General features: G+C 39.6%; 1 protein-coding gene across 1 annotated transcript; it reads right to left on the reverse strand.

The window, feature by feature from the left end:
* Positions 1-594: 594 nt before the first annotated feature.
* SmF (small ribonucleoprotein particle protein SmF) lies at positions 595-14,706 on the reverse strand. The gene is made up of 3 exons (XM_053784717.2): positions 14,556-14,706; positions 8,351-8,488; positions 595-1,095 (listed from the first exon to the last, which is right to left on the reverse strand). The coding sequence occupies exons 1-3, from the start codon at positions 14,556-14,558 to the stop codon at positions 961-963; spliced, it is 276 nt and encodes a 91-aa protein (XP_053640692.2). The 5' UTR covers positions 14,559-14,706; the 3' UTR covers positions 595-960.
* Between the last annotated feature and the right edge of the window lie 4,341 nt (positions 14,707-19,047).

Here is a 19,047-nt window from a genome sequence, read left to right on the forward strand (position 1 = left end):
TACTGTGTTTCAAACAATGCTACATATTTTGTGAAGATTTTGAAGAGTGGGGGTTACTGAAACCATTACCCAGAGCGCCGAGGAGGGGTTATTCGAGTGATTTGGACATTTAGAGGATGGAGCAAAACAGGATGAATTGGGTATATAAATCTGTATGGAAGGCTGGGGTAGGAGTCATCCTAGGAAATGTTGGAGGTTGAAGGTAAAGGAAGTTTTGTATGCAAGGGGCTTGGACGTTCGACAGGAGTGGAGAAAAGTGATTTTTACGAGTTGTGTTAGTGTGTGAGCAAGGTAACATTTGTGAAGAGATTCAGGGAAACCAGGGAAGAAAAGTGCTTGCACTCTAAAGGAGGGGTAGGGATATGGCAGTTGGGAGGAGCGTCCATGCTGTAATGTCAGCGTACCTCTGGCTAGATGGCCAGTTAAAAAAAAAAAAATCTTTGAAAAGCAAGAAAAGTTTGTCAGGGTTAAATATTTACTCCACTAAGTGAATAGCAGCAATCCATGGAAATATTAATGCCAAGTATACTCCAAATACAAACAAAAATAGAAACTGCTCAGAAAATAATGTGGGGATTTATATAAAACAACCGGTTACAAAGACATTATGTATATGATTCTGAATACAAACTGCAATTGAAATTGATTTTTGTAACCCCTAACATTTACACAGTTATGCAAAAACCTTATTGTAAAAGATAATACATGTAACTAAATGTGTAAAATTTCATAATAAATACACTGTATTGTAAAATTTCATACCGAGTCGGTATGTAATTTGCTCAAATACACATTGCTGACCATATCTCAGCACACTCAGATGCTAAGTTTGGAGGTTCCATTGGAATGTGTCCTGGATTCACTGTTACTGGAACATCTCAATGAGCAACCAAGATTTACAACACACTCCTACAACTGATAAACTTATGTGCAATTTATCTTTAATTAGCAATATTTATACTATTCCTTCATTTGGCCTTCTTCTTCGTCATCATCTTCAGCTCCTCTGATGTAAAGGACATTGTTACAGCGGACCAGCACCTCTCCTAAACTGCCAGTGGACTGACCATCAATGTATTCTTCTGTGTTGGCAAGCTGTAAAATGAGAAGAATTTTAGAGGCCAATATTTTGATCATATTGGATTTACAGTAATAAAACTCACAATCTGGGATACTGATGGGGCCCAAAAAACAAACTGCTTTCATTTTGTCTGTCATATAAAGAATTTACACAGTACTGCACACTAAATATCAGTCATGCTTAAGATTAAAACATATTTTACATTACTGAATCTGCCATATACAGTAGGGCCCCGCTTTACGGCGTTTTGCTTTATGGCGTTCCGCTAATACGGTCATTTCAAATTATAACCTAAACTCTCTATATGGCTCCCCCCCCCCACCTGACTAATTGGTCACCACACCCCACCCTCTGTTTGCTTACATTCTCCATGAGCTCTGTAAGCACCACGTCTCTCCATTGTGTCTGGAAACTCCAAAATTTCAAGTGTTTTTAAAAGTTATTTTATACAGTATACTCTGATAATTATACTTACGTATACCTGTACCTAAATACTTACTGTGCTGGCGTGCAGGTACACATTAAAATCAGTGTGTATCATGTCTCGAGATGCCATATTAGTAATGATAATACCCAATAATAATCATCGAGTCTCATTAAATTTCGTATATTACATTAATACACACATTTTCATTAATCCATGTATGATAGTTTTTCAAAACTATACAATAAACATGATACATAACATATAAAGATGATAAATACACTCCACAGTAGAATAAACAAACAAATATGAGAAGTGGGAGCCAGACAACTTGTACAAGTGACGGCAAGAATAACGTTTTCTCTAGCCCAACGTAAGAGAAAATGTGTTACTGGGTTAACTGTAGAAAATTATTCCTTTCGTATGCCATCACTCAGAGCGTCATTTCTTCTAAAAAATGGTGTTACATGAGAATGGGAGTGTTCCTCTTTATTTATTCTACCATATCAACATAGAGACAACTTGTACATAAATCAGACGTGACCACTTTGTTTGTTTACATAACTCCACGAGTGTCCTCTCTCATGTACTCATTCTCTCTCATTTATTTGTTTTATCTTGTTTACTCACCTCTGACCCTACATTAAGAATACAAATATTTTAAGGGGAAGTGGAATAAGAATCTTTCCTCCGTAAGCCATGCGTGTTGTAAAAGTCAACTAAAATGCCGGGAACAATGGGCTAGTAACCCCTTTTCCTGTAAAAATGACTAAAAAGAATAAGAAGAAGAAAATTGTCAAAGTGGGAAGTCTAGAGTTAGAGCTAAAGAAGGAGTAGCAATAATGTTGAAGGATAAGTTATGGCAGGAAAAGAGGGACTTTAAATGTATTAATTCAAGGATTATGTAGAGTAAAATAAAGGTTGGATGTGAAAAGTGAGTTATAGTAAGAGTATATTCACCTGGAGAAGAGAGAAGTGTAGAGGAGAGAGAGAGATTTTGGGAAATGTCGAGTGAATGCGAGGGAGTTTTGAACCAAGTGTGAGAGTAATGGTGGTTGGGGATTTCAGTGCTAAAGTGGGCAAAAATGTTGTGGAGGTAGTAGGTAAATTTGGGGTGCCAGGGGTAAATGAAAATGGGGAGCCTTTAATTGAGCTATGTGTAGAAAGAGGTTTGGTAATAAGTAATACATATTTTATGAAGAAGAGGATAAATAAATATACAAGGTATGATATAGCATGTAATGAAAGTAGTTTGTTAGATTATGTATTGGTGAATAAAAGGTTGATGGGTAGGCTCCAGGATGTACACGTTTATAGAGGGGCAACTGACATATCGGATCATTATTTAGTTGTAGGTACAGTTAGAATAAGAGGTAGATGGGAAAAGAGGAAAATGGCAACAACAAGCAGAGGGAGGTGAAAGTGTATAAACTAAGGAAGGAGGAAATTTGGGCGAGATATAAGCAACTATTGGCAGAAAGGTGGGCTGGTGCAAGTATGAGTAGTGGGGGTGGGGGGGTGAGGAGGGTTGGAATAGTTTTAAAAATGCAGTATTAGAATGTGGGGCAGAAGTTTGCAGTTATAGGAGGGTGGGTGCAAGAGGAAAGAGGAGTGATTGGTGGAATGATGAAGTAAAGGGTGTGATAAAAGGGAAAAAGTTAACTTATGAGAGGTTTTTACAAAGCAGAAGTGTTATAAGAAGAATAGAGTATATGGAGAGTAAAAGAAAGGTGAAGAGAGTGGTGAGAGTGCAAAAGGAGAGTGGGAGAGGCACTGTCAAGAAATTTTAATGAAAATAAGAAAAAATTCTGGAGCGAGTTAAACAAGTTAAGAAAGCCTAGAGAACGAATGGATTTGTCAGTTAAAAACAGAGTAGGAAAGTTAGTAGATGGGGAGATGGAGGTTTTGCATAGATGGCGAGAGTATTTTGAGGAGCTCTTAAATGTCGACGAAGAAAAGGAAGCGGTAATTTCATGGAGGTACACCATCTTTTAGGAGTGAAGAAGAGCAGGATGCGAGTGTGGGGGAGATGCGTGAGGCATTACGTAGAATGAAAGGGAGTAAAGCAGCTGGAACTGACGGGATCATGACAGAAATGTTAAAAGCAGGGGGGGACATAGTGTTGGAGAGGTTGGTATTTTTGTTTAATAAATGTATGAAAGAGGGGAAGGTACCTAGGGATTGGCGGAGAGCATGTATAGTCCCTTTATATAAAGGGAAGGGAGACAAAAGAGATTGTAAAAATTATAAAGGAATAAGTTTACTGAGTATACCAGGAAAAGTGTATGGTAGGGTTATTATTGAAAGAATTAGAGGCAAGACAGAATGTAGAATTGCGGATGAGCAAGGAGGTTTTAGATTGGGTAGGGGATGTGCAGATCAAGTGTTTACATTGAAGCATATATGTGAGCAGTATTTAGATAAAGGTAGGGAAGTTTTTATTGCATTTATGGATTTAGAAAAGGCATATGATAGAGTGGATAGGGAAGCAATGTGGCAGATGTTGCAAGTATATAGAATAGGTGATAAGTTACTAAATGCTGTAAAGAGTTTTTATGAGGATAGTGAGGCTCAGGTTAGGATGTTTAGAAGAGAGGGAGACTACTTCCCGGTAAAAGTAGGTCTTAGGGATGTGTAATGTCACCATGGTTGTTTAATATATTTATAGATGGGGGTTGTAAGAGAAGTAAATGCTAGTGTGTTCGGGAGAGGGGTGGGATTAAATTATGGGGAATTAAACACAAAAGGGGAGGTGACACAGTTACTTTTGCTGATGATAGTGTGCTTATGGGAGATTCTAAAGAAAAATTGCAAAGGTTAGTGGACGAATTTGGGAGTGTGTGTAAAGGTAGAAAGTTGAAAGTGAACATAGAAAAGAGTAAGGTGATGAGAGTATCAAATGATTTAGATAAAGAAAAATTGGATATCAAATTGGGGAGGAGGAGTATGGAAGAAATGAATGTTTTCACATATTTGGGAGTTGACGTGTCAGCGGATGGATTTATCAAGGATGAGGTTAATCATAGAACTGATGAAGGAAAAAAGGTGAGTGGTGTATTGAGGTTTATGTGGAGGCAAAAAATGTTGTCTATGGAGGCAAAGAGGGGAATGTATGAAAGTATAGTATGTAGTACCAACACTATTAGATGGGTGTGAAACTTGGGTTGTAAATGCTGCAGTGAGGAGGCGGTTGGAGGCAGTGGAGATGTCCTGTCTAAGGGCAATGTGTGGTGTAAATATTATGCAGAAAATTCGGAGTGTGGAAATTAGGAGAAGGTGTGAAGTTAATAAAAGTATTAGTCAGAGGGCTGAAGAGGGTTTCTTGAGGTGGTTTGGTCATTTAGAGAGAATGGATCAAAGTAGAATGACATGGAGAGCGTATAAATCTGTAGAGAAAGGAAGGCGGGGTAGGGGTCATCCTCGAAAAGGTTGGAGGGAAGGGATAAAGGAGGTGTTGTGGGCGAGGGGTTTGGACTTCCAGCAAGCGTGCGTGAGTGTGTTAGATAGGAGTGAATGGAGACAAATGGTATTTGGGACCTGACGAGCTGTTGGAGTGTGAGCAGGGTAATATTTAGTGAAGGGATTCAGGGAAACCGGTTATTTAATATAACCGGACTTGAGCCCTGGAAATGGGAAGTACAATGCCTACACTCTAAAGGAGGGTTTTGGGATATTGGCAGTTTGGAGGGATATATTGTGTATTTTTTATACATATATACTTCTAACCTGTTGTATTCTGGGCACCTCTGCAAAAACAGTGATTATGTGTGAGTGAGGTGAAAGTGTTGAATGATGATGAAAGTATTGTCTTTTTGGGATGCCTAGTTCTACTGCTAACCCCAATGGAAATAAGTCACACTGTCTGACTTTTTTGGGTTATCCTAGGTACTTTACACATATGCTGCTATGTATGATAATCTCTGTAACTGCATTTGCGTATATCTGAATAAACTTACTTGCTTACTAACTTAATGTATGTTAGTGTAAACTTGTTATCTAGTATTTGTATGCATTTATAAGTGGAAAAAAGAGGTATCCCACTTCACGGCGGTAGCCTGGAACCTAACCTGCCGTATAAGTGGGGCCCTACTGTATACAGGAGGGCCCCACTTATACGGCAGGTTAGGTTCCAGGCTACCGCCGTAAAGTGGAACGCCCTTTTTTTCCACTTATAAATGCATACAAACACTAGATAACAAGTTTACACTAACATATATTAAGTTAGCAATAGAACCAGGCATCAAAAAACAATAAAAAAGTACAATACACACATAGTGCACTCATTACTTACCTTAAAATATTTATAGTCTTAATCTAGGGTGAGACAAGTAGTATTTATTGTAAGAAATCAAGTGTGGTATGTATGGTAATAGCCAGGCTACCTTACCAGGCCACCCCACCCACACATACTATTCTATGATATTTAAGCATCCCAGAGCGATAAAATGTATATACAGTTCACTCATTACTTACCTTAAAATATTTGTAGTCTTAATGTAGGGTCAGGAGTAAGTAAATGAGATAAAACGAATAAATGAGAGAGAGAAAGAATGAGTACATGAGAGGGGACAGGCGCAGAGTTATGTAAACAAACCAGGCGAACGTAAGTTTTGTAAACAAACGAAGTGTACACGTCTGGTTTGTGTACAAGTTACATTGTGTACAGGTTGTCTCTACATTGATACGGTAGAATTAATAAAGAAGAACACTCCCATTCTCATGTAACATCATTTTGAGAAGAAATGAAGCTCTGAGTGAAGGCAATGGAAATAAGTCACACTGACTTTTTTGGGTTATCCTAGGTTCTCTACATGTATGTTGTTATGTATGATAATCTATGTAACTGTATTTGTGTATACCTGAATAAACTTACTTACATACATACAAAAGGAATAATTTTCTACAGTTACCCCCAGTAACACATTTTCTCTTATGTTAGATTAGAGAAAATGTTATTCTTGCCGTCACTTGTACAAGTTATGTGGCTACCACATCTTATATTTATGTTTATTTATTCTATTGTGGGGTGTATTTATCATCTTTTTATGTTATGTATCGTGTTTATTATATAATTTTGAAAAAAAATATCATGGATGGATTAATGAAAATGTGTATATTAACGTAATATACGACATTTAATGAGACTCGGTGAGTATTGTTGTTATTATTATTATCATTTCTAATATGGCGTCACTTGTGCAAGTCGTCTGCTACCACATCTCACATTTATGTTTATTTATTCTACTGTGGGGTGTATTTATCTTATTTATATGTTATGCATCGTGTTTATTATATAATTTTGAAAAAAATATCATGGATGGATTAATGAAAATGTGTATATTAACGTAATATACGACATTTAAATGACTCGATGATTATTATTATCATTACTAATATGACGTCTGGAGACATAAGACACTTACCAATTTTAATGTGTACCTGCATGCCAGCACAGTATGTAAGTTTATTTAGGTACAGGTATACATAAGTATAATTATCAGAGTATATATAAAATATGAAATAACTTTTAAAAACATTTGAAATTTTGGAGTTTCCAGACAAAATGGAGAGACTTAGTGCTTACTGAGCTCATGGAGAATGTAAACAAACAGGGTGGGGCACGGTGACCGTATTAGAAAGTCAGGTGGGGGGAGCCGTATAGCGAGTTTTGGTCATAATTTGAAATGTCCGTATTAGCGGAATGCCGTAAAGTGAAACGCCGTAAAGCGGGGCCTTCCTGTATATATTTTAGAGACTGCTACTTTTTATTATTATTATAATCAAGGGGGAAGCGCTAAACCCGTAGGATTATACAGCACCCATGGGGGGATGGAAGGTATTCAATCTTAATTCAGGGAACTGGAGTACAGATCCAGTTACCTAGATCAAGAGCCCCTCACCAGCATCAAGGAGCCTTCTTTGGGAGGGCTGCTACCTTGAAAAAAAAATGCTTTACATGTCTTAAGTCTTTTCATGGAAACATTTTATGTTTTAACCCCACCACTGTCACAATTCTTAAATGGCTGAAGATGTTCTCCCAAGTATCAGGAATTTTTAAAAAATCAAAAGTTTTATTCCTACATCTAAGTTTTCATATCAAATTTCACTTACATTTATTCTTCACACTAAACACATGTAAATGGTACATATTGGCTCCCATAATGCCCTACATATAACACTATTTTTTTATACTGTACACATCTACAGCACAAACTTTTCTCTGATATAGTCCTAACCAAGCCAATTTGGACTATTTTGGAGGTATATATTTATGTGGGCAGTTTTGCAGCTGGCATAAATTTGTCATTAGCAGTTTAAGGGTTGAAAGTCCTGTCTGTGTAACAATTTTTACAAAATTAAAAATTAAAAAACTTTTTTACCCTTAAAATGTCCAAACGTAGATCTACGTTTTTTCAACATTTGAAAGTACAGTATGTAAAAAAAAGTAGATCTTCTTTTCTTTTTTTACACTTGAAAACGTGTAACATAGATCTGCTTCTACAGTTTAAGGGTTAAAATGTCAGAGAGTTTTTTCTATAGATAATGATTATGTGTGAGTGAGGTGAAAAGTGTTTAATGATGATGAAAGTATTTTCTTTTTGGGGATTTTCTTTCTTTTTGGGTCACCCTGCCTCTGTGGGAGACGGCCGACTTGTAAAAAAAAAAAGACAACAAAGTTAGGCTACGCAATGCAAGTGGAAAAAAAAGTAGTGATTTGCTTTATGGCAACATTCTTAAGCCTAATACCCTGTATTAGTGAGATATGCCTGTACAAAAGCCCCTCGCCAGCATCAAGGTGCCTTCATTGAAGGGAAATTTGACAAACACACTAGTTAAAATATTACCTGAAGATTCATGTAGCCATCAACTGACACAAGGATGCCTTTGTACTCATGGCCCCATTTGAGCTTAACAATGACTGCCTGACCAGTGAGCTGGTTCAAGAAAGGCTTGGGGTTGATTGGTGTTGGAACAGCAACTGACTGCAAAGAGAAGAAATGCAAGTTTAGGTTAGACAAATGAGTGGGTAAGAAGGGTTGTATTTGAGGAGGACCTACCAAGTATGGACCAGTAGGACTGCTGCAGTGTTCCTCCATTCTTATGTTCTACTTAATGTGATGAGTCCCTGCTAGGTATGTCACCCGACTGCTACAAAAAGTGCCTCTCTCTCTCTCTCTTGCAATCTAGTGAGGAATATTTTTATCACGATATACAGAATTTCCCTCATCAATGTGCTTCTGTCTGCATGTGGTTTTTTCCTTTATATTAATATGTTTATTACACTGATAGCCTTATATTACATAGTTAAAATTATCTAAAGACTTCCTGAATAAACCTGATCTTAAGCTGTAAAATTGAGTGAAAAATAATATACAATAAGTAGAGTTGAATCTGAATGGAATAAACTGCCAGGTATGCATTAAAATTCATAATTATTAAAATACTGGGAAAGCACTGAACCCACTAGGGTCATACAGTGCCTGGGAAATGGGTTTGATCTGAGGAAAGGGAGGGTAGCTCCAAATCCTTTCATCAAGAGCCCTTCCCTAGCATTAAGGCACCTCTCTTGTGAAGGTGCCCTTGATGTACAAGTTAAGACAGTAGGTTTAACACAGTACTACTCTATCATCCTAATACTGTACAGTATTAGGATTATTACAGGTTTCTGTTGACGAGTGAGACATGTCCAATACCTCTACTGGAAAATTAATTAATTTATTTGGAAAAAGAACTAAACCCACAGGAGTCATACGGCATCTGGGAAATAAGAGCCAATTAGGAAGTGGAGGCCAATTCCAGTTCCTTGAATCAAAACCCTTATTAGAATAAATGAACCTCCCTAAAGAGGCTGACTGATGAAGCTTGACTGTTGTGCAGGTGAATGTTTCAACAATAAAAATATCCAAGTGTAGAAGTCTGAAGTCTTCAACTACAACAGGCTTAGGCTTGGTTACAAGTACTTCTGGCAGTTTGGGAGACACATAGCTGATGGTCAAACTAAATGCAAATTATGTGATCAGGCATATGGTCACTGTCTTGAACACTATGTGCTTAATTGTCTACTTATTGAGAAATACAGAGACAGACAGTATAATAACCTACATGACATGTCAAGATATCTTATTAATAAAAATAAGATACCAAATATACTTAACCAATTTCCTAAATTTGCTTACAACAGATAAGTGAACTGTAGATATATAGATAAAAAACCCATATGTACACCTGTTAACCCTTTTGGGGCCTAGTTCGTAGGCCTTTTCTGTATCCATATGCTCTTGCGCTACCGTCCACAGGATGGATATGGGATGCACAATAAACTAGCCACTTCGGTTGTAAAATCTTTAAAATAAAGTCTTCAAGAGGAAATTGAATAAGTATCTTTGCCAAGTACCAGATCAACCAGGCTGTGATGCCTATGTAGGTCAGCAGACCAGCAGCAGCAACAGCCTGGTTGACCAGGCAAGCACCAGACTAGCCTGGCCATAGGCCAGGCTCTGGGAGTGAAAAACTCTTGGTACTCATCAAAGGTAAAGGTACATCAACTTGTCAGAACTGTATACCACTAATATGACAGTTTCCTCAGTAAATTCTAGTTGGCCCAATCAAACACTAAACAGTTTTTTTCCAGATATGTATTACTATATAGTATATATAAAAAAAAAATTATTGGGTGATGGAATGATTACATCAGATTCACATCCCTACTTCTGTTACTGCCTCCTCTGTACTTGAATGAAGAAGCCTGTACAGCGATTTCAAATTATGACCAAAATTTGCTATACGGTAAGCAGTCTTTCAAATATGGTGCGCCCCACCCGGTTTGTTTACATTCTCCGTAAGCACATCTATTATGACTGGAAACTTTCCAAAATTTCAAGTGTTTTCGAGTTATTGCATATTTTATATGTACTCTGATAATTATGCTTATGTGTACCTGTACCTAAATGTACTTACACACTGTGCTGGCATGCAGGTACACATTAAAATCACCGAGTCTCTCTACTCATGACGCCATAGTAATACTACGTGATAATAATTTCTCTTGGGCACATTAAATATCTTATTTTACGTTAACATAGACATTTTCATTAATCCATCTATGATATTTTCTTCAAAACTATATAAGAAACATGTTACATAGCATATAAACATTATACGTACACCCACAGAATAAAAATTGACAAATATGAGTTTTGTTTACAAAGCGGTTTTGTAGGAGTATCAGAAGAATTACATTTTCTCTAGTCAAACACTGGGGGAATAACTAGATAAATATTCCTTTCGTATGCCTTCACTCTATATATAGCAATTCACGACCCTTGTGGGTTTGGTGCTTCTTTTTTTATAATGATTATAATAACTTTTAATAATAATTTGTAATAATAATTCATAATAATTTGTAACAATAATAATAATTTGTAATAACAATAATAATAATTTGTCAGAGCATCATTCCTTCTAAAAATTCCATGAGAATGGAAGTGTTGGTCTTTATTTATTCTACTGTACCACTGTGGAGACAACTTGTACACAATACAAGGTGTTTGTATGAATGTTTGTTTACATAGTGGGTGGGGTGGTCAGGCTGGCTTACCTACACTACCCTACCTACCACATGACTTTCTACAAATAAATACTCTTCACCTTTCACCCTACATTAAGACTACAAATATTTTAAGGTAAGTAATGAGTGTACTGTATATGTATTTTATCACTATGGAACTTTAAGCATCGTCTTAGTATATTATGTATACAGTAAATACTGCTCACCTTTTGCCCTACATTAAGACTATGAATATTCTGAGGTGTGCATTTTACTTTTTTATTGTTTTAATGCCTAATTCTATTGCTAACTTAACCCTTTGACTGCCGCGGCTGTATATGTACGTCTTACGAGGTACCGTGTTTGACGTATATATACGTACTCATAAATTCTAGCGGCTTCAAATCAAGCAGGAGAAAGCTGGTAGGCCCACATGTGAGAGAATGGGTCTGTGTGGTCAGTGTGCACCATATAAAAAAATCCTGGAGCACGCAGTGCATAATAAGAAAAAAAAAACTCCGACCATTTTTTTTAATTAAAATGCCGAATTTGTGGTCTATTTTTGTATAGTATTTATGGTTGTATTCTCATTTTCTTGGTCTCATTTGATAGAATGGAAAACATATTATAGAAGTAGAGGTGATTTTGATTGATTTTACTATAAAAAGAACCTGGAAATGGAGCTCAAAGTAGGGGAAATGTTTGATTTTTGCCAATGTTCAAAAGTAAACAAATGATGTCATTGTCCAATAAATGTCCAACTAGCCATTGTAATATGCAGTCATGAATGGGTTGATGTTATTTATACATTTATTACAGTATTGCAGTAGTCTGCATAATAGTAAGTCTTCTATTTTTTGTTGGAATAAAAATTCAAAATAGAAAGCAATAGTAATATGAGGGGCCTGGAGACATTTATTTATTTATTTATTTATTTAGAAATTTTAGCATACAAACAGAGGTACAAAAAAATACAGGTAAGAGCAGCATGCCAAAGCCACTTATATGCATAGCATTACGGGCTGGCTTAAAATTAACTTAAGATTAACTAAGCAATGATGAAATCAGTGATAAGACATTATTGTAAACAGATAACTAACTGACTGATGAACAAAGAAAATGTTATTTTAGAGCCAGGAATGTCTGCATTGTTCATTCTGGACCTTATTTTGAAATTGTCATATTTTTTAATTTTCGTGAAATTGGCCAAATTGCAAATTTCTGACCACATTATTGGGTAGTTGAAATCGGTAAATGGGCAGTTTCTTGTACTCAATCGATAGAAAAAAATGGAGTTCTAAAGAAATAGCTATGAGTTTGGTCGACTGGAACAATGAAATTAGCCAAAAATAGGGCTCAAAGTGGGCGAAATCGCCGATTTGTAAATATCGCCAAGGTCGCTAACTTCACGAGAGCATAATTCCGTCAGTTTTCCATCAAATTTCGTTTTTTTGGTGTCATTACAATCGGGAAAAGATTCTCTATCATTTCATAAGAAAAAATAATTTTGTTTTTTTAAATTTTGCGACACCAGGAGACACCTCAGGATTGGGGGTTGCGACAGTCAAAGGGTTAATATATGTTAGTGTAAACTTGCTATCTGGCATTTATATGCATTTATAAGTGAAAAAAAAATGGCGTTCTGCTTTCCGGCGATGCCTGCTTTCCGGCAGTAGCCTGGAACCTAACCTGCTGTACAAGTGGGGCACTACTGTACAGGCAAAACGTTTCGGAATAAAGTTACCTAACTCATGCACGTGTCTTAATTATCAATTTGTTGATATTGTACACCATTATCATGTTTAGTTTTATGATTGACCCAGGCCACTATTGGCTGAACCTAAACGTGGTTAAGTAAATTTATTTAGGAACAATTATACAATTCTGGAATGATTACAGTTGTATTACATAATAACATGCACGTTAATTACCTGGGATAACCCAAGCAAGTCAATGACTTGTTTCCATTGGTTGAAATGCATTTGTCTCCAGACTTAAGTTTATTTAGGCACAGTACAATTATCATACATAGTGTAAATTACCCAGGATAACCTCAAAAAACTCAAAGTGACTGTATTGCTGTGCAATACAGCCTCTCCTCACTTAGCGATGTACGTACTCATTTACTGATCCCTCCGACTTACGATGGGCTCTCTGACCAGTATTTGTACCTAAATAATATATATTAGAGATGATTTCCTCTATTCTGTTTATTTCAATATACAGTACACTACTGTATAAACATTTAAAAATATACCAGAAATGTTAAAAATGGTGCAAAGGTGACATTAAAACAATATCAAAGATGGTTGACACAAACTCACTACCATTATAGTATGCTCCTCACTTAGTGACAAATTCGTTTAACAATGTGGTCTTAGGAATGGAACTCCGTCATTAAGTGAAAAGAGGCTGTATAATAATAATATATCCTTATTTCTACAAGGTATACAGGCATAGCTGACATCAATGGCATACTACTCTATAGAAAGCCACTGGTTATGCAGAGCATTTCGGGCAAATTAGGTCAGTTTTGTCCCAGGATGCGACCCACACCAGTTGACTAATACCCAGGTACCTATTTTATACTGATGGGTGAACAGGGACAGCAAGTGTCATACGGAAGCACATCTTCTGTTGTCCAGCCATACCAGATTCAAACTCCGGAACTCAGTGTGTGAGCTGAGTGTTAGCAACCGAGCTACGGACACATTGAACATTGTTACCATGAGTGGAATAAACTCCCTTGCTGAAAATGGTATTGTGTCTTTTTTCGTTATTTTTTGGTATCTTTATTGGTGAAACGTTTCGCCCACACAGTAGGCATCTTCAACCAAATACAGAGACTGCTGAGCTCTTCTCCAGGCTGAGGGACTGACCACCTCAAATACTTTTTCTCCAAGGTTGATGGACTGATTACATCAACTTTATTTCACTACCACAACTGATGCCTCTGTATCTGACTGAAGAAGCCTACTGTGTAGGCCTCTTAGTCAGATACAGAGGCAGATAAAGATACCTAACTGTTGTACATCTTAATCACCAAACTCCCGAGCAGCATCACTGAAGAACCTCTGATATAATAAAAAAAAAGCACTAAACCTACAAGGGTCATACAGCGCAAAAACCTCTGATAGCTTTAAACATAAGTTAGACAAGTATATTGAAATTCGTATGTAAGTCGAAACACTTAAGTGGCCGAGTTGAACCTGCCTAGCATGGGCCAGCAGGCCTGCTGCTGTGCTCCTCCCACACCTTCTTAATGGCTCTATATTAGTAATTACAAACCACACCTTCAGCAGCACACTTGGACAACACATTCAACGTAATTTAAAACAAAAAATCCACCACCGGCATCCCTCCCCCCACCATCGCGTGGGACACATTTCGCTCATTTCTAACTTACTTCACACCCACAGAGCTCTCCCACGCTCTCTGCTCCTCCCCTGAGGCTCTGTCTTCATTACAGGACCATGGAAGCAGTGTGTAACCATCTAACTCACCATTTTGAAGTATTTTTGTCACACTCGCCAGAAATGTTCTTCTCAGGATTCGTATCCACAATATTAGAGACCATCTTAGGTACGCATCACGTAGTCCATAATGTTTTTCTAATATATCACAACTTACTCCTCCCCCAAATTATATAATCACATCAGCAAAACTGTATTTTACCAAATACATAAAAATAAATAAAATATATGTCCAAAAATCCCTTAAATTGCAATTTAATATGTGATACATCTTTTTACATAAGCTGTATGTAACGCCCCACGCCAAAACGATTTGTTCATTATATTTACCCATATAAAAGACGTTTTAGTTTAGGAAATATAATATATTAGTGATTTAAATTAGCATTAAGTTAGCGTATAAAATTCCCAAACTTCGTAATTAGTGCAAAACACCAATACACAAAATACAGGGAACAATTTACCTCTTTATATTAACGATGTTTGCAATCTCTATCTTGTTTTTAATAACATATTTAGTGCATTATGCGTCTACCATTATTAATAATACATTATATACGGTTAGAACAATGTTTACCTAATACTTGCATCATATATGTTAGTTTTCCTGTTATACTCCATTATATAGGATAGTTTTCCATGCTAGGTCCTACGGGCCATGCTAGGTAGGTCCTACGAGGCCATCCTACGTAGGTCCTACGGGCCATGCTAGGTAGGTCCTACGAGGCCATCCTACGTAGGTTCTACGGGCCATGCTAGGTAGGTCCTACGAGGCCATCCTACGAAAGTCCTACGGGCAATGCTAGGTAGGTCCTACGAGGCCATCCTACGTAGTTCCTACGGGCCATGCTAGGTAGGTCCTACGAGGCCATCCTACGTAAGTCCTACGGGTCATGCTAGGTAGGTCCTACGAGGCCATCCTACTTAGGTCCTACGAGGCCATGCTACGCAGGTCCTATGGGCCATGCCAGGCAGGTCCTTCGAGGACATCCTACGTAGGTCCTACGAGCCATGCTAGGTAGGTCCTGCGAGGCCATCCTACGTAGGTCCTACGAGGCCATGCGATGTAGATCCTACTGGCTATGCTAGGTAGATCCTACGAGACCATGCTACGCAGGTCATACGAGCCATGCTAAGCAGATCCTACGAGGCCATGCTAGATAGATCCTACGAGCCATGCTAGGAAGATCCTACGAGACCATGCTACGCAGGTCATACGAGGCCATGATAGGTAGATCCTACGGGCCGTGCTAGGTAGATTCTACGGGTCATGCTAGATAGATCCTACGGGCCATGCTAGGTAGATCCTACGAGGCCATGCTAGGTAGATCCTACGAGGCCATGCTAGGTAGATCCTACGAGGCCATGCTAGGTAGATCCTACGGGCCGTGCTAGGTAGATCCTACGAGGCCATGCTAGGTAGATCCTACGAGGCTATGCTAGGTAGATCCTACGGGCCGTGCTAGGTAGATCCTACGAGGCCATGCTAGGTAGATCCTACGAGGCCATGCTAGGTAGATCCTACGGGCCGTGCTAGGTAGATCCTACGAGGCCATGCTAGGTAGATCCTACGAGGCTATGCTAGGTAGATCCTACGGGCCGTGCTAGGTAGATCCTACGAGGCCATGCTAGGTAGATCCTACGAGGCCATTCTAGGTAGATCCTACGGGCAATGCTAGGTAGATCCTACGGGCCATGCTAGGTAGATCCTACGAGGCCATGCTAGGTAGATCCTACGAGGCCATGCTAGGTAGATCCTACGGGCCGTGCTAGGTAGATCCTACGAGGCCATGCTAGGTAGATCCTACGGGCCGTGCTAGGTAAATCCTACGGGACATGCTAGATAGATCCTACGGGCCATGCTAGATAGATCCTACGAGGCCATGCTAGGTAGATCCTACGAGGCCATGCTAGGTAGATCCTACGGGCCGTGCTAGGTAGATCCTACGAGGCCATGCTAGGTAGATCCTACGGGCCGTGCTAGGTAGATCCTACGAGGCCATGCTAGGTAGATCTTACGGGCCATGCTAGGTAGATCCTACGAGGCCATGCTAGGTAGATCCTACGGACCCATGCTAGGCAGATCCTACATGTATGGAGGTGTCATGTATGAAGTATAAAGAGCTTAGAATTTTTTTTTTCTAGGATAATGAACAACTCTACAAGCTTGGTGTGTCTAGACGTGTACATGTGCCTTAACACGTGTGGTGTACATGGGTGTGGTGGTGGTGTACGTGGGTGTGGTGTACGTAGGTGTGGTGTACGTGGGTGGTAGTGGTGGTGGTGTACGTGGGTGGTGGAGGTAGTAACCATTAGTATCAGTAATGTCCTCAGGAGACTCGTTAGGTCGTCCTGTTGAGATTATTGATGTAAGTTGTTAGTATCTGTCAGCTGGTTGTTGTTGTTGTTGTGTGTGTGTGTGTGTGTGTGTGTGTGTGTGTGTGTGTGTGTGTGTGTGTGTGTGTGTGTGTGTGTGTGTGTGTGTGTGTGTGTGTGTGTGTGTGTGTGTGTGTGTGTGTGTGTGTGTGTGTGTACTCACCTAGTTGTACTCACCTAGTTGAGGTTGCAGGGGTCGAGTCCAAGCTCCTGGCCCCCGCCTCTTCACTGGTCACCACTAGGTCACTCTCCCTGAACCATGAGCTTTATCGTACCTCTGCTTAAAGCTATGTATGGATCCTGCCTCCACTACATCGCTTCCCAAACTATTCCACTTCCTGACTACTCTGTGGCTGAAGAAATACTTCCTAACATCCCTTTGATTCATCTGTGTCTTCAACTTCCAACTGTGTCCCCTTGTTACTGTGTCCAGTCTCTGGAACATCCTGTCTTTGTCCACCTTGTCAATTCCTCTCAGTATTTTGTATGTCGTTATCATGTCCCCCCTATCTCTCCTGTCCTCCAGTGTCGTCAGGTTGATTTCCCTTAACCTCTCCTCGTAGGACATACCTCTTAGCTCTGGGACTAGTCTTGTTGCAAACCTTTGCACTTTCTCTAGTTTCTTTACGTGCTTGGCTAGGTGTGGGTTCTAAACTGGTGCCGCATACTCCAATATGGGCCTAACGTACACGGTGTACAGGGTCCTGAATGATTCCTTATTAAGATGTCGGAATGCTGTTCTGAGGTTTGCTAGGCGCCCATATGCTGCAGCAGTTATTTGGTTGATGTGCGCTTCAGGAGATGTGCCTGGTGTTATACTCACCCCAAGATCTTTTTCCTTGAGTGAGGTTTGTAGTCTCTGGCCCCCTAGACTGTACTCTGTCTGCGGTCTTCTTTGCCCTTCCCCAATCTTCATGACTTTGCACTTGGTGGGATTGAACTCCAGGAGCCAATTGCTGGACCAGGTCTGCAGCCTGTCCAGATCCCTTTGTAGTTCTGCCTGGTATTCGATCGAGTGAATTCTTCTGAGTGTGTGTGTGTGTGTGTGTGTGTGTGTGTGTGTGTGTGTGTGTGTGTGTGTGTGTGTGTGTGTGTGTGTGTGTGTGTGTGTGTGCGTGTGCGTGTGCGTGTGCGTGTGCATGTGCGTGTGTGTGTGTGTATGAGTTTGTGTATGTGTGTGTGTGTGTGTGTGTACTCACCTATTTGTACTCACCTATTTGTGGTTGCAGGGATCGATTCACAGCTCCTGGCCCCGCCTCTTCGCTGATTGCTACTAGTTCCTCTTTCTCCCTGCCCCATGAGCTCTATCATACCTCGCCTTAAAACTATGTATGGTTCCCGCCTCCACTACGTCACTTTCTAGGCTATTCCACGGCCTGACTACTCTATGACTGAAGAAATACTTCCTAACATCCCTCTGATTTATCTGAGTCTTCAACTTCCAATTGTGACCTCTTGCGTCTGTGTCCCATCTCTGGAACATCCCGTCTTTGTCCACCTTGTCTATTCCGCGCAGTATTTTATATGTCGTTATCATTCTCCCCTGACCCTCCTGTCCTCCAGTGTCGTCAGGCCGATTTCCCTCAACCTTTCTTCGTAGGACAATCCCCGTAGCTCTGGGACTAGTCTTGTTGCAAACCTTTGCACTTTCTCTAATTTCTTGACGTGCTTGACTAGGTGTGGATTCCAAACTGGTGCTGCTGTGTGTGTGTGTCTGTGTGTGTGTGTCTGTGTGTGTGTGTGTTTGCAGAAGCACGCACGTTCACCCATTTGTGGTTGCAAGGGTGAGTCTCAGAGCCTGTGTGTGTGTGGGTGTGTGTGTGTGTGTGAGTGTGTACTCACCTATTTGTACTCACCTATTTGTGGTTGCAGGGGTCGAGTCCTAGCTCCTGGCCCCGCCTCTTCACCGGTTGCTACTAGGCCCTATCTCTCCCCGCTCCATGAGCTTTATCAAACCTCGTCTTAAAACTGTGTATGGTTCCTGCCTCCACTACGTCATTTTCTAGGCTATTCCACTGCCTTACAACTCTATGACTGAAGAAATACTTCCTACTATCTCTCTGACTCATTTGTGTCTTCAACTTCCAATTGTGGCCTCTTGTTTCTGTGTCCCCTCCCTGGAACATCCTGTCCTTGTCCACCTTGT

This window comes from Cherax quadricarinatus, chromosome 51, assembly GCF_038502225.1.
Source record: "Cherax quadricarinatus isolate ZL_2023a chromosome 51, ASM3850222v1, whole genome shotgun sequence".
In the NCBI taxonomy this organism is placed as follows: domain Eukaryota; kingdom Metazoa; phylum Arthropoda; class Malacostraca; order Decapoda; family Parastacidae; genus Cherax; species Cherax quadricarinatus.